The 23,536-nt window shown below is 24.4% G+C and overlaps 7 protein-coding genes across 7 annotated transcripts; 5 read left to right on the forward strand and 2 right to left on the reverse strand.

The window, feature by feature from the left end:
* Positions 1-506: 506 nt before the first annotated feature.
* Positions 507-2,828, forward strand: PVVCY_0101660 (PIR protein CIR protein; the record flags this gene model as incomplete). The annotated part of the gene is made up of 3 exons (XM_037634251.1): positions 507-521; positions 664-2,472; positions 2,553-2,828. The coding sequence occupies 3 exons, from the start codon at positions 507-509 to the stop codon at positions 2,826-2,828; spliced, it is 2,100 nt and encodes a 699-aa protein (XP_037490039.1).
* Positions 2,829-4,871: 2,043 nt separating this feature from the next.
* PVVCY_0101670 (PIR protein CIR protein) lies at positions 4,872-7,207 on the forward strand (the record flags this gene model as incomplete). Its single annotated transcript, XM_037634255.1, has 3 exons — positions 4,872-4,880; positions 5,015-6,844; positions 6,935-7,207. The coding sequence occupies 3 exons, from the start codon at positions 4,872-4,874 to the stop codon at positions 7,205-7,207; spliced, it is 2,112 nt and encodes a 703-aa protein (XP_037490040.1).
* A 1,775-nt stretch (positions 7,208-8,982) lies between these two features.
* PVVCY_0101680 (PIR protein CIR protein) lies at positions 8,983-10,121 on the forward strand (the record flags this gene model as incomplete). The annotated part of the gene is made up of 3 exons (XM_037634262.1): positions 8,983-8,997; positions 9,119-9,928; positions 10,029-10,121. 3 exons carry the CDS (start codon positions 8,983-8,985, stop codon positions 10,119-10,121), a joined length of 918 nt encoding a protein of 305 aa, XP_037490041.1.
* Positions 10,122-12,390: 2,269 nt separating this feature from the next.
* Positions 12,391-13,534, forward strand: PVVCY_0101690 (PIR protein CIR protein; the record flags this gene model as incomplete). Its single annotated transcript, XM_037634265.1, has 3 exons — positions 12,391-12,420; positions 12,560-13,342; positions 13,484-13,534. The coding sequence occupies 3 exons, from the start codon at positions 12,391-12,393 to the stop codon at positions 13,532-13,534; spliced, it is 864 nt and encodes a 287-aa protein (XP_037490042.1).
* A 1,669-nt stretch (positions 13,535-15,203) lies between these two features.
* Positions 15,204-16,397, forward strand: PVVCY_0101700 (PIR protein CIR protein; the record flags this gene model as incomplete). The annotated part of the gene is made up of 3 exons (XM_037634266.1): positions 15,204-15,236; positions 15,374-16,207; positions 16,347-16,397. The coding sequence occupies 3 exons, from the start codon at positions 15,204-15,206 to the stop codon at positions 16,395-16,397; spliced, it is 918 nt and encodes a 305-aa protein (XP_037490043.1).
* An 838-nt stretch (positions 16,398-17,235) lies between these two features.
* Positions 17,236-18,771, reverse strand: PVVCY_0101710 (fam-a protein; the record flags this gene model as incomplete). The annotated part of the gene is made up of 6 exons (XM_037634267.1): positions 17,236-17,370; positions 17,513-17,734; positions 17,838-17,947; positions 18,076-18,145; positions 18,236-18,455; positions 18,635-18,771. The coding sequence occupies 6 exons, from the start codon at positions 18,769-18,771 to the stop codon at positions 17,236-17,238; spliced, it is 894 nt and encodes a 297-aa protein (XP_037490044.1).
* A 1,575-nt stretch (positions 18,772-20,346) lies between these two features.
* On the reverse strand, positions 20,347-21,939 carry PVVCY_0101720 (M17 leucyl aminopeptidase, putative; the record flags this gene model as incomplete). Its single annotated transcript, XM_037634268.1, has 1 exon — positions 20,347-21,939. One exon carries the CDS (start codon positions 21,937-21,939, stop codon positions 20,347-20,349), a length of 1,593 nt encoding a protein of 530 aa, XP_037490045.1.
* Positions 21,940-23,536: the final 1,597 nt, after the last annotated feature.

Consider the following 23,536-nt stretch of genomic DNA (forward strand, 5'->3'; position numbering starts at 1 on the left):
GGGATAATAACTTATATCAATATATGATATCAACAATGAGATACAAATATATTTTTATCAATTATAGTGATCATATATTTCTAATTCTTTATATATTTATAGTAATATATTTTATGAAATTACTTTATTAAAAAAGCAACATAGGATATGTTTTTCTATATGTTTAAGCATATAATTGTAAGAATACGTGTTTATTTAAACCATTACAAGGCTACACAAAATTATATAATTGGATAATTCCAAACTATATTAAAAATAATGGCCTTAGATATATGATGAAAAATGTTTAAATTAATTAAAACTTAAGGCGGTTTAGATAAATTGCCATAAAAAGCAGACGTAATGTTCCTTTAATAATGATATGATATCGTTATTACATATTAATTTAAATATTCAAAATAACCAGAATGTGCTTAACTCGTACTTTATTTTTTTCAGTATATATGTTTTAAATAAAAATAACATGGTGTCAAATATCAACAGATTAAAGATAAAATATAAATACAATGGCCAATGAAGCAGTAAGTATATATATTTTAAATAAAATACATGTCTTTATATTGCTTGAATGATGCACTATCTACAAATTACTATTAAATTATATTTCAATAACATTTTGATTAGTATTTATTTTTATTTAATTTTTTAAAAATGTTTTCTTAGTGCAAATTACTTCGCAAGGCTGATGCATATTTTAAAAATGAAAATGTCGATGTGACCAAATTTGATAAATCCAATTTATTCACATATAAATGCCCTAAAAAAGGGGAAAAATATGAATGTACAACTAATAATGAAAGAATTAACGCATTGGGAGTAAATTTATACCAAAATATATATAAAATTGCTAATACGTTAAACGGAACAGGAGATAATGGCAACCGACATATTGAGATTTTTATAATGTGGCTAAGCGATAAATTATATAAGTTAGAAGCAAACAAGACCCAAACCTTGGAAGAATCTTATAAAAATAATCTAGAGAAACATACAGGAAATTATAAATATTGGAATATTTTAGATAGTAAACAGAGTTATAAGAAAGCTAATGTTTGGTATATGAGTGAATTATATAGATTACTCAATTGTATATGTAATATAGTTATTGAATATAAAAAAAAAAATAAGAACAAAGAGAAAATCGAAAATTATTCTTCCCAATGCTACCAGGAATTTAATAATGTTTATAACATTGTTAAAAATTGCTATTCATATTTTCATTTATTAAAGTTCTTAAAAAGTATATATGATGATATTAGAAATCATGCTATTAAAGACGCTAATAATAAAAAAGAGGCTATTAGAAAAGCCTTTATTACGAATAATACTTTTAAAAAGGCTGTTTCCCCCCATAAAGCTAATTTAGGCGAAGCATTTGAACAAATATTAAATGGTTCAACTATTTCTCTTATAGATCTAACTACATCGGATTGGAACCAAAAGTTTCTAGATGTTTCTGATAAAATACTTGATTTCCATACTCAAGTATGTATTAATTCACATTCTGAATTGATGGAAGAGGTGAAAAAACAACAAGAACTTGAATCAAAAAATCAACCGAAAGCACCCCCCCAAACACAACACCTAGGATCACTACCACTACTATCACAAGACCAAGATTCACCATCTTCACAAAAAGGAACTCCATTACAAAAACCTCAAGAAGGAGAACCAAATAGTCAAAATGAACCAAAGACTTTAGACAATAGTAAAGAAAATACAGGGGGTGCAAATGACAATAAAGGAAATCCAAATGATGGATCAAATGATTCCACATCAAGTGATCCTGCAACAAGTACACCAGGAGGAAATTTTTATTGGGGGTCATTATTTAATGGATCCCTATTCAATAGAACCGAAATTTTTAATAAAGCTTCCCAATTTATTGACAAAAGCCGTCAAACAGTTAAAGAAGTTACGGATAAAATCAGTAGTGCATATACTAACGCTGTGGATAATTTAAAAAGTGCTTACACTGTATCTAATAATTATATTAGTGGAGTTGTTAGTAGTGTAACTGACAAATTAAGTTCATTCGGTACTTTTCAATTAAGTGATGATCAATCTGGATCCAATAGTTTAGGGGGTGGGGTGGATACATCTGATCCATCACAACCCAAATCGCCACCTCCACTACAATCTCTACCATCATCTCCATCAGATTCACAAACTCGATCAGATCCACCATCACAAAAATCACTCGGTTCACAGACTAGCACTACAACAATTCAACAAATTGCACCTACTGGTGGAAATATAGCATCTCAAACACCACCGTCTGGTCAAGGTACATTATCAATTTCTGGTAACAATTCTTCAAATACAAAAAACGAAAACTTAATTACTATGGCAAATGTTAAAATGAAAGAAGCTCCATCAATATGGTGTATAGGAACGAATACCAAATGTGACATAACGAGGATTAGTATTATAGTTATTTCAATATTCGCTTTTTTAGCAATTATGTATAAGGTAAATAATATGCAACTAGTAAATATAATGTATTTAACATTTATTTTATACATAAATATGATTTCTTATTTTTATGTTAGTATATATCACTTGGGTGTACAAGCAAATCGAAGAGAAAAAAAACCATAAAAAAGGTTATAAATTCAATTGGAGGGAAAAGACCGGTTCAAATAATTATAAAATCATATGATAGGAACAAAGACCTAAAACCGGTTATAAATTCAGTTGGTAGAAAAAAAGATTCATTATTAAATATATACAAACTTATGCAGGCTGATCCTGTACCATTTATTAATTTATTTTTTTTGTTAATTTTTTTTGTTTATAAAAAAAAAATAAATTATTTAGAATTATAAATTTAATTAATAATTTTTTTTGAAGTTATACATTTAATATTAATTTATATTTTATTAATTAATGCTTTGTTTTTATTGGGGTTGAATTTTAGACTCTTCATACAATAAATTAATATTTTCATACTTGATATATATATATATATATATATTGGGATACATGAAACTGTTTAAAACATAATACATTTTAAAATAGTTAAAATGAACATATATAAGTATGTTTTATGATATGTTTCGTTAGTAAATTTTCTATAACTCCCAAAAGTTATGTACATAGAATTATGTTATTATTCTAAAATATATAGATATAAATGAACAATATATTGTATCAATAATTAGGAGCTGAAATAATTTAAAATTATGGAAATATCATATGGCTATTATATAAAAGTATATTTATAGGAGTTACATGTTTTGATTAATTTATTTGAATTTTTTAATATTGTTTGTTATTGTACATATATAAATTAATAAATATGTATGCTAAATATTTCGTTTTGCGGAGAATCATATATATATTTTTTAAAATATTTTATTCTAAAACAATGAAACAAGGGAAATTATTAATTGGTTTAAAATATTTCTCTTGGATGCATTAATTATCTCATTGTAGTGTACAATGCTATAACTGAAACAACAATAATAATATTAGATTAATATATTATTAAATATGAACAAATATATTGCTTTTACTTGATACACTATATGGGTATAAATCCATTATATAAATTATTTAACGGTGGATAAAATTAAAATAATATGCATACAAGATCATATAAAATATTATAACACATATTTAAGCAAGCTTTAATGTGGTAATATTAGAATCAACATAATCAAGGAATATAACATTAATTTTATTAATAATTCTATAATTTCCATTAAAAATGGAAATATTTCATTATAGAAACAAATAAAGTTTTATTATAAAATATACAATACATAATATATGTTTAGGTTATAAGTGTAAATGTCCACTTAAAATGGTAACCCATGTTATATTGCATCCCCAAATAATCCGGTATTCTAATCAAGGTATTAACACAATTTTTAAATAAAAATTAATACATTTAAATTAAATTGTACGAAAACAATTATATTTATTTTCTTTAACGTTTAAAATACATTTTTTCATCATTATATATTAAATAGATAATAAGAATGAACAGAATAATATACAGTTTATATATACTAACTATTACCAAAAAACTAATTTATCTTCACGTTTTTTTTAATTTTAAAAGTTATATAAGATATGCACTCAAAATTATTCATTAATTATATTTATATATAAAGAAATGTTAGTAGATAAGCAAATTTATTACGCATTCTAAAATGAATTATTAGTTTATATATTAATTAAGATAATCAAGCATATTATATGTCATTTATTTAGAAAAAGAAATTATTAAATTATTTCTTAACATTAAATTTAAGCACAAATAGTGTTTTATACTTGTTAGAAATTATATAAAAAAGTGTAATATTTCAAATTGAATAATAACATATATCAATACATGGAATTCAAATAATGAGATACAAATATATTTTTAACAATTATAGTAATAATGCATTTCTAATTCTTTATATATTTATAATAATATAGAATTTGTGGCTTCTTTAGTATAAATATAGAAAATGTATAGTTTTCTATATAAAGTGTATAATAATTAGGAGATATGTTTTATTTAAACTCATGAAAGATTACACAAAATTATATAATTGGGTTATACCTGTTACTATTAAAAGTAGTGATTTTGTGTATATGCTGTATTTTACATCTAAGACAAAATATTTTAAATAAATAAAAATTTAAGATAATTAGGATATTTGTCGTAAAATAAAATATATCTTTGGTAATAATATTACACTATTATTCTATATTTAAATAATAAATGTAATAGGAATATGTTTGATTTACGATATTAACTATGCATATAACTTAAGTAGTTGTATAACTTGTTTGACACGTATATTTGTTTTACATAAAATATAAAATGATGTTAATTAATCTATAAATTAAAACATAACTCCATTGTAATGGGCATGAACGCGGTAAATACATTTTTTTAGATAAAAATAATTTATTGTATTCCATGTTTTACATGAGCTATTAATTATCATTAATTTCATTTTAATAAATTGTTCGTTAATAAATATTTTATTATTTTTTTTTAAATGTTTTTTAGTGTGATACATTTCGTGAAATTGATGAACTTTTTATCGACTATGAGAACAATGAGGACAAATTTAACACTGATTATGGATTATATAATAAGTATTGCCCTGTAAAAAGTGGATATAAAAGATGTGAAACTAATTATGAAAAACTGAGCGCCGTTTCTGGATATGCATATACAAAATTAATGCAAAATGATAAGGTGGATCTAGATAGTGGATATGACCCAAGTGTTGATTTTTTGGTCATGGGATTGTCTGATAGATTATATAAATTATCAGGAGATCATAGTTTATCTATAAAAGATGCATTTAAGAAATATTTAGGTAATCCTATGGGTGGTTTTAATCATTGGAACATATTATATAATAAAAAGGAATTTATGGGTTTTAACATTGGTATTATGAATGGGTTTTATCTTTTATTTAAGCAAATTTGTGAAACAATTAGTATATTTGAAAAACCTAATACACAACAACACGAATACATACATAGTGTTGCCCAATGTTATATTATGTATAACATACTTTATAATTTTGTTAATCAGTGTGATCCGTATCTTCGATTATTGGATCATTTAAAAAAAATATATAATGAGGTGATAGAAGCTGTTATTAAAGTCAATAACAATGACGAATCCTTAGGTAGTAACCTTATAAAAATTTCATTGATCGATAAAAGCGAGTTTGGATTTGAATTCAATACTAAAGGATGCCGAAAAATGCATAAAAAGTTAGAACAAAATATATCCAGGATTAAAAAGAAGCCACAAGATGAATACGAGGAAAAAGACGAATTTAGTACTTTAACCGAATTATTAGGTTCTGATGATGAAAATCCTGCTGGTGATGATTCTGATGATGATCCCGTTAGTGATGATGACTTGGAAGATACCTCACAAGGAACACCACAAGTATTACCACCAGGACCACCACAAGCTCTAAAACTACAGGAACCAGCACCACCATCACAACCAATACAATCACAATCAGATTCAGACCCATCAACAGCAGATTCACCACCACAAAATGGTAGCTCATCACAAACACCTCAAACAGGAGGTTCAAGTAGTGGAAACGGAACCCCTGGTGATGGATCAAGTGATCCAGCATCAAGTACACCAGGAGGATCTTTTAATTTGGGGTCATCACTTTTTAAATTTTTATTAAATGGAGGGGAAAAATTGAATAAAACTTCCCAATTTATTGAAAAAAATCGTCAAACTTTTAAAGATGCTGCGAAGAAAATCAATGATGCATATAATGAAACTGTGAATAATTTAAAAAGTGCTTACAGTGTGTCTAGTAGTTATATTAGTGGATTTATTAATAATATAACAAGCCATTTGAATAACATTGATGCTCCTTTTAAACCAGATGATGACCCGTCTGGGCCCGGAAAATCAATAAATGGAGGAGATCCACCAAGCCAATTATCATCAAATTCACCAACTGCACCGCTAACTACAGAAATAGATCCAACAGATCCATCAACTTCAAAAAAAGATCCACCACCAAACCCAGCACCCAGTCCAGCACCACAAAAACAACCATCTTCCCAATCACATCATATCATACATCAAACCCCACAAGTCCCAGTTCAAGTCAATCAGCTTAACTCCCAACAAATTGGTCAATTGACAAAATCGCCAAGTTCTGACCCAATTTTGAAAAAAACATGGAATATATTTCCAACTACATGGAATGGGTCAGGGAATTGTAAACCTGAAATAAAATTTATGAATACCACGTTAGTATGTTGCACATATGAACAATGTAGTTTAACTGGTATTTCAGTTACCCTTATTTTAATACCCACTATTTTATTAATTGCATATAAGGTAAATAATAATATAATTACTAAATACAACACTTATAAAGATTTTTCATTATTGTAAAATATTATATATTTCTCTATATTTTTATTTTAGTATTTATCATTTGGATCATCAAAAAAATCGAAAAAAAAAAACATGAAAAGAGTTATAAAATTAGTTGATGGAAACCGAAAGACACAAATAATTATAAAATCATATGATAGGAACAAAGACCTAAAACCGGTTATAAATTCAGTTGATAGAAGAAAAGATCCATTATTAAATATATACAAACTTATGCAGGCTGATCCTATACCATTCATTAATTTATTTTTTTTGTTAATTTTTTTTGTCTATAAAAGAAAAGAAAATGTTTTGGAATTATAAATTTAATTAATAACTTCTATTTTGGAATTAATATTCCATGAATCTTATTTTAAAACTCAATATAATTATTAAAAATTATAAATAAGTAAATTCGTTAATTACTATTATTATAGTGAATAAATTCATAAGTATAATTAAAAAATATATTTATATAATTATAATATGAATTTATATATTATTATAATATATATATAAAGATGATGTTGTTATAATGGTTCTTTCAGTTCTAAATATATTTATATAATTCTAAGAATAAAAACATTATTAATATAATGAATGAATAAAAACATATATTTTATAAAACCATATATTATTGAAAAAATTCATAATAAAATTTTAAAAGAATGCCCCTCTAAATCCTTGCTATATTCTACATGCAATATTTTCTATAAATATTCAGTAAAAATTTATATATGATACTTTCTAACATAGATACATAAGTATTTGTTTTATTGACTGAATAATAAATCAATGACATATAATAGTGCATTATAAAGGTACCAACGTTACATATTTTGTTAAAGATACGATTTGATATATACGGTTTTATATTCTAAAAAATTGGATTGATGAGTGGGCTAAAAATTCAAATAATATTAAATGTCTATTTATTATTCCATATTAACATATATTATATTATCATTACTTAGTAAATAATCATTTTTTAATCTAAAATAGCATTATTTTATCTTAGAATTTTTAATAAATTACTTGGATCATATACATTGATAACTATAGAAATAAAATATATATGATAAACATGAATAATTATGAGCATTTAACAAATATTTATTTAAATTTATGCATTAAAAGATCAAATATATTTTATTTTGTCCCCTCAAAGTGTAATATAACAACCTAATTACACATAACTTTCTATTATACTTAAAAATTTGCATCAATATTTATTTGTGTTATATGTTTAATATTTACTAAGTATTATTTTAAAAATAGTTTGCATTCAAAAACTTATTTAAGCTTAAAATGGCTCAATAATACGGTTTCAGTACTAATTGTTTGTTTTAAACCGTAGAAAGATGCTTAAAATATATTATAAAATAGCCCAATATGTTACATTTCTAAATTGAAGTATATAGGAATAAAAATAAAGTTATTGGATTTATTAAAATCGGCCATAAATTTATCTTTGTTCAATAAAAATAATATAAATTTATCTAATTTGAATAGAAAATGAAGTATGTAACTTAATTTAAAAATACTATAATTTTAGAAAAATCTATATTATAAGAAACAACTATATAAAGCTGTAATATATCTTATTAAATAACTATTTATATACCTTTAAGGATTATAGTAATAGTGAATTTCTTAATTGTTTCGATTTTTGCAATATTTAAATTTTAGAAAAAGTTATACTAAAAAAGGAGATTCTATAGGTTTTCGTTGTTTAAACATAAATAAAGGAAACACTAAATTTTTTATAAAGTGTATCAATTTTTATAATACAGTTATACGATGTGTTAGTAATAATAACATTTTTGTATAAAATGCATCATATATACATTTGGAAAATGTGTATTAAGTAACCCGATATTTAAGGTAATTTATTTATTTACCATAAACATAAATATAACGTTTCTTTAGTAATAATATTATTTTATATTAATTTAATTCTTGAAAAAATTATAATATATTTAACTACAGACAGTTGCCATATATAGGGTTAAAGTATTTGTGTCACATATTTGATGCAGTGTATATAAAAACAGCACGATTATACTCAATCCACAAATCAAAAATAAAATTCTATCGCAATGAATGTAAATATGGTATGTGATTTTTTTAATAGTAATTTCCTTTATGTTTTTGATATTTTATTATATGTAAATGTCATTAAACTTTACTTTAGTAATCCACATTTCTAATATTTGCTTTTAATTGTTTTTTTAGTGCCAAATTTTTAATCCTATATGGGCGGATTTTCCCGATAGTTTGAACAAAGATGGAAACTATAATTTTAAAAATGATAATATAGTTAATTCATATTGTAATAATGATAATTGTCCAACTGATCTCGATAAAATTAATGTTGCATGTTTCGTTTTATTTGAAATATTTTTTAAGGATTCTAATTCGATTATGGAAAATGCAAAAAATAATATCAATATTGCTGGATATATTTTGGGATGGTTAAGTTATATGTTAAGTTTAAAGGAAAATGATGGAATCAGCAATCTACAAGATTTTTATGATAAATATATAAAGGGTAAAGATAAGTATAATAAGAAAATAGATAATTTTGCGGGGTATACAAGTTATCAGAATCTTATAGATAAATATAAGGAATTGATGACTATTAAGATTACAAATATGCCTAATTTTTATGTTCCATTAAAATCATTATGTGACATGTATACTGAATGTATTAGAAGCAATTCAGATTGCACAAATTGCTTGGAAAAGGCCAAAGATTTTGATAGCAAATATAAAGAATTTAATGAACGTTCTGATATTAAAGGAAACAATTCATATATGAATATATTGTATAGTTTATCAATTGATTATAATAATTTAAAAAAGTATCTTTCTAAAAATTGCAATGATCCCAGCGATATTTCATCCTTTCCAGAGATAGGACCACCACAAGGTTCTTTCGAAATTTTTGAAGCTACATCATCAAGTTCGTCGATAGCAAGTAAATTAATTCCAGTTTTATTGATATTTTCTGCAATACCGGTTTTCTTGGGAATTGCTTATAAGGTAAATAATAAGAAGTTATAAATATAATACTAAAAATTATTTTCATTAAATATATGCACACTTTAACAAACATGATATCTTTCTTAATATTTTATATTAGTATTCGTTATTCGGATTTGATAAACGATTTCATAGACAATATTTAAGGGAAAAGATAAAAAAAATAACGAAGAAAATGAATCATTATATATGATTCGAAGAACAGTAATAGTTCCAGGAATAGTAATAATGTTTGATATATGTTAAGAAGATGTCTATTGAAAATAACTAATTTTGGGTCTATAAGAATAATTAAATAATATAATTAATAAAATATAAAGTTAAATATGTATAACTATTGTATTTTGATATTTTTTGTATAATTTTTATATTGTGAATCAGGGTTGATGTTTCGTTTGCTGTTCCCATATTCGGGTTAGGGCTAAGCATTATATTATATTTAATTTTGTATAATTTTTAATAATTTGATTATATTTATTAGTTTAACGAATTGTTTTAAATATATATAGGACAGATTATAGCATTTGAATTTCGTGTTAATATAACTTAGTGGTAATTTTGTTTAACTATATATTTTTTGTTAGTTTGTGGTTAATGGGGCAATCGATCAAATGTCAGAACCGATATAAGCAGATGATTCCAAAGTATCTATTTGGATATAGAAAAGAGGTTGATTTAAATAACTACAACATTTAATATGAGGAAATGGAAGAAAATGAGGGATCGCGCAAGAAAATAATATATTATGATTTGCCTCTCAGCATCAACTGAGCCGTATGATAAATGAAATGATGGAGATAAGAAGAACCTGCTGAGTTTATTAGAAAGTGGGATTATTAAACGTATAAATACATATGCAGGATAGCCCTGTATCACTTATTTTATTTTTTTTGTTTATAAAAGAAAAAACAATATTTATATGATAAGTTTAATTGATCCCTTTTATTTGCGGGTTCAAATTCCATAAGCCCGACTTTAAAACTCAATATAAGCATTAAAAATGATAAATATGTAAATTTGTTTATTACTATTATTATATGTAGCTAAAATTATAATTATAATTAAAAAATATATGTATGCAATTATAATATGAAAACATATATTATTATAATATGTATACATATGATGTTGTTAGAGTGGTTCATTCAATTCTAAATTTATTTATATAATTATAAGGATAAAAATATTATTAAACTAATGAATGAATAAAAAATATAGTTTTTATAAAATAATTTATTATTGTAAAAATTAATAGTATATTTTTAAAAAATATAATAATTGCCCCCATTAATTCCTTGTTATATGCTACATACAATTGTTTTCTATAAATATTCAGTAAAAAATTATATATGATACTTTCTAACATAGATACATAAGTATTTGTTTTATTGAATGAATGATAAATCAATAACATATAAGAGTGCATTATAAAGGTATCAATGTTATATATTTTGTCAAATATACAATTGAGGATATACGGTTTTATATTACAAAAAACTGGATCGATGGAGAAAGAGTTAAAGACTCAATTATATTAAATGTCTTTTATTATTCCATATTGTCACGTATTATATTATCAGTACTTAGTGAATCATATTTTTTTAAATTTAAAATAGCATTATTTTATCTTAGGATTTTTAATAAATTACTTGAATCATATACATTGATAACTATAATAGTATAATATATATGATAAAATGAGCAATGGATAACATTTAGCAAAAATTGTTTAAATTTATGGATTAAAAGAGCAAATATATTTTATATTGTCCTCTCAAAGTGTAATATAACAACCTAATTACACATATTTTTTTTATTATGCTTTAAAATTTATATTAATATTTATTATGTATTATATATTTAATATTTACTAAGTATTATTTTAAAAATGGTTTGCATTTAAAGACTTATTTAAGTTTATAAATAGCTCAATAAATATGTTTTCAGTGCTAATTGTTATTTTAAAGCGTAGAAAGATGCTCAAAATATATTATAAAATAGCCCAATAAGGTATATTTCTAAATTGAAGTATATAGGATTAAAAATAAAGTTATTGAACATATTAAAATCAGGCATGAATTTATCTATATTAAATAAAAATAATATAAATTTATATAATTTGAATAGAAAATGGAGGATATAACTTAATTTAAAAATGCTATAATATTAGAAAAATCTATATTATAAGAAACAGTTATATAAAATTGTAATATATCGTATTAAATAAGTATTTATATATTTTTAAGGATTATAGTAATAATAGCATTTTTGTATAAATGTATCATATATACATATGGGAAAAGTATATTAAGCAACTCTCCATTTAAGGTAATTTAGATAATTGCCATAAAATAAGTATAGCATGTATAACGAAATATAATTGATATGTAAAGAGCTTAAATAGATACAACAAATATTTACGTAATATATATAAATATTATATCCTTCATAATCTCCAAATTATGGCATCGTCACCTTATAGTATTGAGGATGTGGTATCCAATTTTTTAAATAAAATATTATCTTCGCATGTGTTTTATATGTTGTATCGTCCATAAATTATATTAATTTTCATTTATTATCATTTATATTAATACGTTTTTTTGTTTAATTCATAAAACATATTTGTAGTATTTAGAAATTCTTATGATCAATGACTATTTTGCGGTGAATAATGATCAATTAATAGTTAATAATAAAAACGAATCAATCCACAATTATTGTCATTCCTGGAGGAAATCAGGAAAAGATAATTGTGATTGTTATTTTCAATTGGCTAGTTGTGGTTTTATTTATTTGCTAGAAAAATTAAAGAAGTATGTTTTAGAAGATGATAAACTTGCCCAATACGCTACTTTATGGTTAAGTTTTAAACTAAATTCAGCGCCAAACAATTGTGGCACCAATTTAATCAGATTTTATACTAATTATATAGAAAAAAATGATTATTATAATAAGAAAATAAAAGTTGATGGTCTGACTTATAAGAAAATTATAGATAAAATAAAAAATTTGATGGATATTAAGGAAATATATAAATTTAATATCCCATTTTATAGATTATTTTTATCCTATTTAGTAATTTATTCTGAAAAACTGTTTTGTGAATATTTTTCGAATTATCCTAAAACCTTTGTTAGTGAATTTAAAAGCCTCAATAATGATCCTAAGAATATAAAAGACAGTCCATTTAGTCAAATATTGTCTACATTATCAAATGATTATGATAATTTAAAAAATAAATACGGTAAAAATAAATGTGTCAATTTTCCAGATCTTCCACCATTAAACCCAAAAAAAATTATTGCACCAAGTCCTGAAGCTACATCATCAAGTTCGTCGATATTAAACACAGTAATTCCAGGTTTATCGATATCTTCTGTAATATTAGTTTTCTTGGGAGTTGCTTATAAGGTAATTAATAAGTAATTAAAAACTATAATATTTAAATTATATTTTTGTGATCCCTTATATGCGTTTATCAAAAAAATATATAATAAATTTTCCATTTTTATATTAGTATTCATTATTTGGAATTGATAAACTATTTCAAAGACAATATATAAAAAAAAAATTAAAAAAAATAAAGAAGAAAATGAAACTTAATATATGATTCGAAGAGTAGTGATAATTCCAGGAAGAGTAATAATGATTGATATATGTTAAGTAACTGTCTATTTGGAAACAAGTCGTTTTTAACGATAATTTTTGGTATTATAAAAGCATTTAAATAATATAATCAATAAAATATAAAATTAATATGCATATTATTGCATTTTTGTATTGTTTTTGTATAATTTGTATATGATTTTATGTAGTGGGTCAGGGTTAAGATAGTGTTTGTGGAACCCATAAATAGGTTAAGGTTAAGTACCACATTACATTTTATTTGTATAATTTTTAATAATTTGACAATATTTATTAGTTTAACAAATTGTTTTATATATATATAAGACAAATTATAACAATTGAATTTCATATTAATATAACTTAATGGTAAATGTGTTGAACTATGTATTTTTTATATTTATTGTTAATTTGTGGTTAATTGTGTTATGGGGCAATCGATAAAATGTCGGAATCGATACAGAAAAATAAATCCAAAGTATCGATTTGATTTTATAAGATAACGTCGATTTAAATAATTTAATATTTATTATGAGAAATTGTGGGAAAAATGGAAGTAAAAAAACATAAAACATTTGTAAATTTAGTTGATAAGAAAATGGAATTAATTAATATAGAGAATGTTATGTAGACCGATCCCATCCATTTATTAATTTATTTTTTTAATTATAAAAGGGAAAACATTATTTATATGATAAATTTGGGGATATACGGCCTTATATTTTAAATAAATGGATCGATCGAAAAGGGTTAAAAATTCAAAACATGTTAAATATCTTTTTATTATTCCATATTAGCATGTGTTATATTATCAGTTCTTAGTAAATTGCAACTTTTTAAATTTAAAATAGCATTATTTTATCTTAGAGTTTTTAATATAATACTTGGATCATATACATTGATAACTATAGAAATAAAATATATAAGATAAAATGAACTATATAATACATTTAACGAATATTTATCTAAACATATATATTATAAGAGCAAATATATCACATATTTTCCCTCTCAAAGTATAATATAACAACCTAATTACACATATTTTTTTATTATGCTTTAAAATTTGCATCAATAGTTATTTATGTTTTATATATTTAATATTTACTAATTATTATTTTAAAAATGGTTTGCATTCAAAGATTTATTTAAGCTTAAAATGGCGCAATAATACGGTTTCAGTACTAATTGTTTGTTTTAAACCGTAGAAAGATGCTTAAAATATATTATAATATAACCCAATAAATATATTTCTAAATTGAAGTATATGAAATAAAAATAATATAAATTGATGTAATTTGCATAGGAAATGGAGCATGCAACTTAATTTGTAAATGTTATAATTATAGAAAAAACTGCATTATATATTATAAGAAACAAGTATATAAATATTTAATATATTTTAAAAATGACTATTTATATGCTTTAAGGATTATAGTAATAATAGCATTTTTTGTATAAATGGGTCATATATACATATGGGAAAAGTATATTAAGCAACTCTCGATTTAAGGTAATTTAGATAATTGCCATAAAATAAGTATAGCATGTTTAACGAAATATAATTGGTATGCAATGAGATTAAATAGATACAACAAATGTTTACGTAATATATATAAATATTATTATCTCTCATAATCTCCAAATTATGGAACAGTCAAGTTATGATATTGAGAAAGTGGTATACAATTTTTTAAATAAAATATTATCTTATCATGTGTTTTATATGTTGTATCGCCCATAAATTATATTAATTTTCATTTGATTAGCATTTATATTAATACGTTTTTTTGTTTAATTCATAAAATATATTTGTAGTATAAAGAATTTGTTACGATCAGTAACTATTTTGAGGGGGGTAATAATGGTCAATTAACAGTTAATGAAAAATACACAGATTTAATCCACAATTATTGTCATTACGAGAGTAACTCAGGAGATGGTAAATGCAGTGATTATTTTCAAATGACTAGTTCTGGTGTTATTCATTTGCTAAAAGATTTAAAGAATAAGTATGATTTAGAAGATGATAAACTTGCCGAATACGGTATTTTATGGTTAATTTATAAACTAAAACAACATTCAGATCATAAATTGACCAATTTAAATGATTTTTATACTGATCATATAGTAAAAAATAAGGATTATGATAAGAAAATAAATGGTGATGATGGTCTGACTTATAAGGAAATTATAGATAAAAAAAAAGATTTGATGGATATGAATATTAATGAAATATTTAAACTTGAAGCTCCATTTAATATATTATATTATTTGTATCATGAAATTTATGATGAAAATTCGTTTTGCACAGAATATTCGGATTATGCTAATAATTTTGTTGATCAATTTAAAGAACTCAATAACGATTCTAATAATATAGAAGACAGTTCATTTAGTCAAATATTGTCTACATTATTAAATGATCATAACAATTTAATAAATAAATATGGTAATAAATGCCTCAAATTTTCATCTATTCCAGAATTATCCCCAAAAAAAAGTTCTGTAGAAATGTCTGGAAAAGATTCTGCACAGCCTACTGCACTAAGTCCTGAAGCTACACCATCAAGTTCGTCGATATTAAACACAATAATTCCAGGTTTATCGACATTTTCTGTAATACCAGTTTTCTTGGGAGTTGCTTATAAGGTAAATAATAAGGAATTAAAAAGTATAATATTTAAGTTATATTTTGTGATCCCTTATATGGATTTATCAAAAAATATATAATAATTTTCCCATTTTTATATTAGTATTCATTATTTGGAATTGATAAACTATTTCAAAGACAATATATAAAAAAAAAATTAAAAAAAGTAAAGAAGAAAATGAAACGTAATATATGATTCGAAGAGTAATGGTTATTCCAGAAATCGTAATAATGATTGATATATGTTAAGAATATGTCTATTTGGAAACAAGTCATTTTGACGATATTTTTGGATCATAATTTTTGTGTCTATAAGAATAATTAAATAATATAATCAATAAAATATAAAATTAATATGCATATTATTGCATTTTTGTATTGTTTTTGTATAATTTGTATATGATTTTGTGTAGTGGGTCAGGGTTAAGATAGTGTTTGTGGAACCCATAAATGGGTTAAGGTTAAGTACCACATTACATTTTATTTGTATATTTTTGAATGATTTGATAATATTTATTAGTTTAACGAATTGTTTTAAATATATATATGAAATAAATTATTAAAAATGATCGAATTTGTAGATTTTAATATATTTATATTGTATTGATTATTTGGGTTCTGTAAAGGCTTTCAAAGACAAACCTTAAGGACCAAAATATAAATAATAAAGAAAAAAGTAAATTATATGTTAATTTGAGTATTTCGATTGTTATATAATTAATTATTAACAAATATAAAGTTTAATGATAATAACAAAAGTACGAAACATAAATTTTGATTGGTAAAAAAAGTGATCGAAGTAATATAAAGGGCAATCACACAAAAAATATAATTGAATTATAGCATTAATTATTTGATTTTGTCACGAAATTAAAGATATTTAATATATTTTAATACAAAAAAACGAGAAATTATATACTAAACAACCATTTAAAAACAGTTAAAATGTTGTGATGGTAATTTAAATAGGCATTCCGTATAAAGATAAATTAATTTTATTAATATATGGATTCCAATATTAAAGTGTTTAAACACCTTTACGTGGAGGATAATCGAATTCATTAGCCATAATGCGTTTTGCTAACTTTAGGATTTTTGTATATTCATGATCTCTCTGTCTTTTATTGTAGGCATACTCGGTAGAATTGCCATTATCATAGATCTACGAAAAAAAATGGATATATAAAATATCTCAATATTTTGTATGTGAATATCATATAATATATGACTTAAGAGAAACAAAATATTGATAAATGGGAAAATAAGAAAAAATGATTATGGTATTATTTTTTGAGATTGGTTACAGCGTTGATATAAGTAAGATGAACTTGATCATTATCTTCGTCCTTTTTAATTACAAATCCGGCTATATTATCAGCATATTTGTTTAATGCTTCCACAGGATCAATATTAGTTTGGATTAATTTATGACTTTTGTAAAGGGTTTCCAAATCAGTTCCTTTATTGATTTCACCGTCATAATTTAGAATTCTTGAAGGACATACAATTACAGTCATTTCTTTTCGCTACAAAATTAATGAATAAAAAATATATGTATTGTGTAAATTAATGTATAATAATATGAATAATAGAATTTTTCGAAAAATAATGGGGAAAAAATGTGGTTACATAAATTCTTGAGCCTAAAGTATATATTTTTTTGAGTGGTGTATTATTAGGATATGTGTTTGGTTTTTCAAATATGACTCCACCTTCGCAGTATAAACGAACAACTTTTCCTAAAAAATGATAATTTTGGAGATATAAATGAAATATTAATGAAAATAATGGATAAAGAATAGTAAAACTTAAAGATACGTAAATAGTGATAAGGAGATATTAAATTTCTTGATTATTTTTTATGTACCGTTAATAATTTTTTCATCAGGATTTTTGTCATATTTGAAATCCCAGTATTGGTTTATTATAGTATTGTACTAATGAAAAAAAAGTATATGGATAAATATAATAATGATTATTTAATTTTAAGTTATTTTTATATGTTAAAATTTGTTGTTATTTTATACCTTAGAGGAAGATGGAATGGTAATATCAAGCCTTCCAATATCCATATTTCTAATTTTCTTATTATATAATGTGTTTTCATTTTCTAAAGGATAGTCCGTGTAATTCTGTACATCAGCATCAGCAAGTTTTTTTAAAATATCTTTAGAATTTTTTGAATAATGTGCTGCTTCTAGACCTTCAAAAAAGTTGTTATTTGTCTCATCTTTGTATTGCTGATATCTTTGATTGGAAATATTATTGGTGAAAGAGATATAATTTTTAATGGGTAAAAAAAAAAAGTAAGAAATGAATTTATAAAATGATAATATGTATATCTAATAATTATAAAGTCATGGATTTCACGAGTATGTATATTTATATTATATGTATATATTTTCCACGTTTTCATTTTTTCATACACTGATGATGGTTTATGGCGGAGGGAGGAGTTTGCTGTACAACTTTGTTCATCAGTTTCGCTTGCAAATGCTACATTTTGCATATATCCTGCGACACTTAAAAGTGTTAAAGCAATCTTAATATATCTTTTATTCATTTTTGTATTTGATAAGTAAAGTATTAATTTATAAGTTTAAAAACATGTTATATAAGTAGATTCAAAATAAAAGCAAATGAATATACAAGGAATATATAAAAAATTAATAATTATACAAAAAAAAAAATAATAAAAAATAAAAAAATAAATTTATATAATTATTTAAACAGTAAATTTTTTAGGGTTCAGGGTTTATTTTTCTTTGATACTTATAGTATACTTTCATGGATTATTCTGTTTAAGATATTTTCATTTTCCATTACTTCATAGTCTAATTTTTTTAAAATATTTCGTGTTTCACCACCATTGTTGTCATTTTTTTTGAAATTTTTTTTAATTATATAATTTACAACCTTACTATGTGCATTATTTAGTCGTTGTTCGAATGGATAATCATAATATCTATATAACTTAAATTTGTCCATAATTTTTCCCTTTTCTTTATTTATAAAATTTTTTTTTTATTTTTTGAAATTTCTAAGAGTGTGTCTAAAATATAATTATCCGGATTTAATAATCTGTTCTCTGTTTTAATTTTTTCTTTAATTATATTTATAAATGTTTTTTTCGAAATAATTAGCATTCTACCATCCTTTTTTTTTGTATTTAATAAATGTGTATCATTAAAATTTAATAGCAAAGATACATCATTTTCATTTGCTATCCTTTTTAATTTATCTATATTATATTTTAAATTATTTTTGTTCATGGCCTCTTTGGTACTTCCAATATTTTCACTATCTAAAAAGTGCTTCTAAATTATAAGCCTTTAATTTTAAATGTGGTAAAATATATTTTTTAAATTTATTTTTTCCTTTTTTTGTTAGCCCATTATAAATACTATCATTAAACAGATCAATAGAATTCTCAGACTTGATATCAAAAATATTCCAAAGTTTTTCAACAACACATAATGCAGCATTTTCGTTACTCATTTGTATATCATTCTTACTAATCGATTTCTGATCATTTTTTAATTTTGTTTTATTAAAATTCATTTCGTTAGGTACATATTCTTTACCTGTTTTACATTCCCTTGGCGGTATAAGTAATTAGTAGAACATACTTTACCCATATAAGACAGTACTAAATGAAAATCCTTATTATATTTCACTGTATTTTTAATAAATAATTTAAAATACTTAAAAAGTTTAACATATTCTTCGAATAAAAAATGTGTGTAATTAGTATGACATAAATATACTATATCAATATGTTTTTATATTGAAAATGTAAATATATGCAGATTTTTATTTTTTCAAAAATAAGTTAAAACGGAAATTCGAAGTAAATGGAAATATATATGTACAAACATAAGAGAAGGACATGCAAATGTTGGGAAATACAAAATGTGTTATATTAATAATCTACACAGATACATAAATTGGTTACTATATATTAAAAATAGTGCCGAATATAAAAAAGTAAACGATTAATTTAACTAATTATAAAACTACTAATTTTCAAATTATAGTGTATAACTATATTTACTTTAAAATTGAAAAAGTATATATTTCAGTATTTTTTCATAAGATACATAGGTATAAGAAAAAAAGTAGTGGTTAGGTATAATAATTAGATAGAGTGATTTAATATAAATTCAGATAAAAGTCTAACACCAAAACCTTTTGGTTTTCTATCTTTGAAATTCCAAGCAACTCCAGCAATATCTAAATGTGCCCATGATGTTGATTTTATAAATTCTTTCAAGAATAAAGATCCAGAAATAGAAGATGTTTTACCATATGCAGCCAAATTAGTTATATCTGCAATTTTTGAATTTATAGCTTCTCTATATTCTTTAATAATTGGTAACCACCATACTGGTTCATTAGAAGTTTTTGATGATGCTAATATTTTCTTAATTAACTTATCATCGTTTCCAAAAACACCAGCACAGCTTGTACCTAATGAATAGAACATAGCACCTGTTAATGTAGCTATATCAACAATATGATCAACACCAATATTTTCAGCATATATTAATGCATCTGCTAATGTTAATCTTCCTTCTGCATCTGTGTTTCCTACTTCAATAGTTTTTCCATTAGATGCAGTTATAATATCACCAGGTCGATAAGTATTTTGTGAAACCATATTTTCACATACTGCACTTAAAAAGTGAATTTCAATATTTTCGGGTTTTATAGTTCCAATACAATAAGCACAACCTAAAACAGCTGCACAACCACTCATATCAAATTTCATTATATTAATCATAGATCCTGAATCAGCTTTTAAATTATATCCTCCTGAATCAAATGTAATACCTTTACCAACTAATGCAATTTTCTTTTTAATATCACCTTTTGCTTTATAAGTTAAATGAATAAATCGATGTGGGTACATACTACCTTTTCCTACTGATAAAAATGATCCCATTTTTAATTCTTCAAGTTCTTTTACTCCTAAAATTTTGCATTGTAAGTTTACTTTTTCTGCTAATTCAACAGCTACATTTGCTAAAGAGACAGGATTGCAATAATTTGATGGAGCTGCAATAAGTTGGTATGCAAAGTATGTACCCATAAAATATATTCGTGCTTTCTCAACTTCTTTATTATAATTATTGTTATAGTTTTTTAAAAATATTTGTAAATTTTTCATATTTCCTGAATTTGAAGAATTTTTGTTATCAGTCTTATTGCTAGATTTGAATCTTTCATCAACTACATATTCACAAAAAACAGTTTCTAAAAAGAATCTAAATAAAGATTCATTTATATCTATTTCAAATATGATAGATGCAGATGCAGGTTTATTATCATGTAGTACTCGAACTAAACTTGATACTATTTTTCGAATTTCATATTCAGTCATTTCTTCATCAACTCCTGCACATCTAATAAAAGCTAAATTTACATATTTATTCTTTTCATTAGATATATAAAAACTTTTATGAGTTCCTATTTTTCCATTAAAAATATCATTATTATTTGATAGAAATTCATTTATTTTACTATCCTTAATTTGGGAACTAATTTTTAAACTTCCATTTTCTTTTTCAGATGCAGAGTTAACTAAAAATAATATTAATCCCTCATCATAACTACAACTTTCTTTTCCAGAATCTTTTAATTCAATTTTTATATCATCAACTGTGGTTGTGTAGTTTACAGGTAAAACTGCTGGATCAAGGCTAATTACTTGTGGAACTTTAGATGCCATTTTTTCAAATTTAGTAAAAGAAATATTGGAATTTTCTTTATTATTAGTGCTATAATATTTGTTTATTATTTTTGGAAAAACCAAAGAATGAGTTTATCTTTGTGAAATTTCTGATAGTGATAAGTAGTAAATGGTGGAAATTCACAACAGTCACTATTGTAATTATTTTTATTTTTTATATTATTAGATATAAAAAAAGGAAAAAAATTATATTTTTTACTAGCTTTTAAACTATAAAAATAATAACGTTTAATAATATTTTTATTAATTTTATCTTCAAAAATTTTATCTTCAAAAATTATATCTTCAAAAATTATATCTTCAAAAATTTTATCAACAGAATTTATATTCAACCGTGTTAGATACATTAAAATGGTATGCACAAATTGGAAATACGCAACCTCGCAATAATTTACTATTAATTTTAAGTGATATATTTTTACCGCTTATTTATTTTACGGGTTATTTTTGCCTTGTGTATAGCCTTTAAAAACAACGTAAATATGTAGGAAATTGGGAATTACGGGGAAAATGAAAAAAACAAGGGGGTGTTAGGGTTGAGGATTGAGGATTGAGGGTTGAGGATTGAGGATTGAGGGTTTAGGGTTCAGGGTTTAGGGTTTAGGGTTTAGGGTTCAGGGTTTAGGGTTCAGGGTTTAGGGTTCAGGGTTTAGGGTTTAGGGTTGAGGTTTAGGGTTTAGGGTTCAGGGTTTAGGGTTTAGGGTTCAGGGTTTAGGGTTCAGGGTTTAGGGTTCAGGGTTTAGGGTTCAGGGTTTAGGGTTTAGGGTTTAGGGTTCAGGGTTTAGGGTTTAGGGTTTAGGGTTTAGGGTTCAGGGTTTAGGGTTTAGGGTTTAGGGTTTAGGGTTTAGGGTTTAGGGTTCAGGGTTTAGGGTTTAGGGTTTAGGGTTTAGGGTTCAGGGTTTAGGGTTCAGGGTTTAGGGTTTAGGGTTCAGGTTTAGGGTGTCAGGGTTTAGGGTTTAGGGTTCAGGGTTTAGGGTTTAGGGTTTAGGGTTCAGGGTTTAGGGTTCAGGTTTAGGGTTTAGGGTTTTAGGGTTTAGGGTTCAGGGTTTAGGGTTTAGGGTTCAGGGTTTAGGGTTCAGGGTTTAGGGTTTAGGGTTCAGGGTTAGGGTGTAGGGTTCAGGGTTTAGGGTTCAGGGTTTAGGGTTTAGGGTTTAGGGTTTAGGGTTCAGGGTTCAGGGTTTAGGGTTTAGGGTTTAGGGTTTAGGGTTCAGGGTTCAGGGTTTAGGGTTTTAGGGTTCAGGGTTTAGGGTTCAGGGTTTAGGGTTCAGGGTTTAGGGTTTAGGGTTCAGGGTTTAGGGTTAGGGTTTAGGGTTCAGGGTTTAGGGTTCAGGGTTTAGGGTTCAGGGTTCAGGGTTTAGGGTTTAGGGTTCAGGGTTTAGGGTTCAGGGTTTAGGGTTCAGGGTTTAGGGTTTAGGGTTCAGGGTTTAGGGTTTAGGGTTCAGGGTTTAGGGTTCAGGGTTTAGGGTTTAGGGTTCAGGGTTTAGGGTTCAGGGTTTAGGGTTTAGGGTTTCAGGGTTAGGGTTCAGGGTTTAGGGTTCAGGGTTTAGGGTTCAGGGTTTAGGGTTTTAGGGTTCAG

This window comes from Plasmodium vinckei (assembly GCF_900681995.1).
Source record: "Plasmodium vinckei vinckei genome assembly, chromosome: PVVCY_01".
Classification (NCBI taxonomy): Eukaryota; Apicomplexa; class Aconoidasida; order Haemosporida; family Plasmodiidae; genus Plasmodium; species Plasmodium vinckei.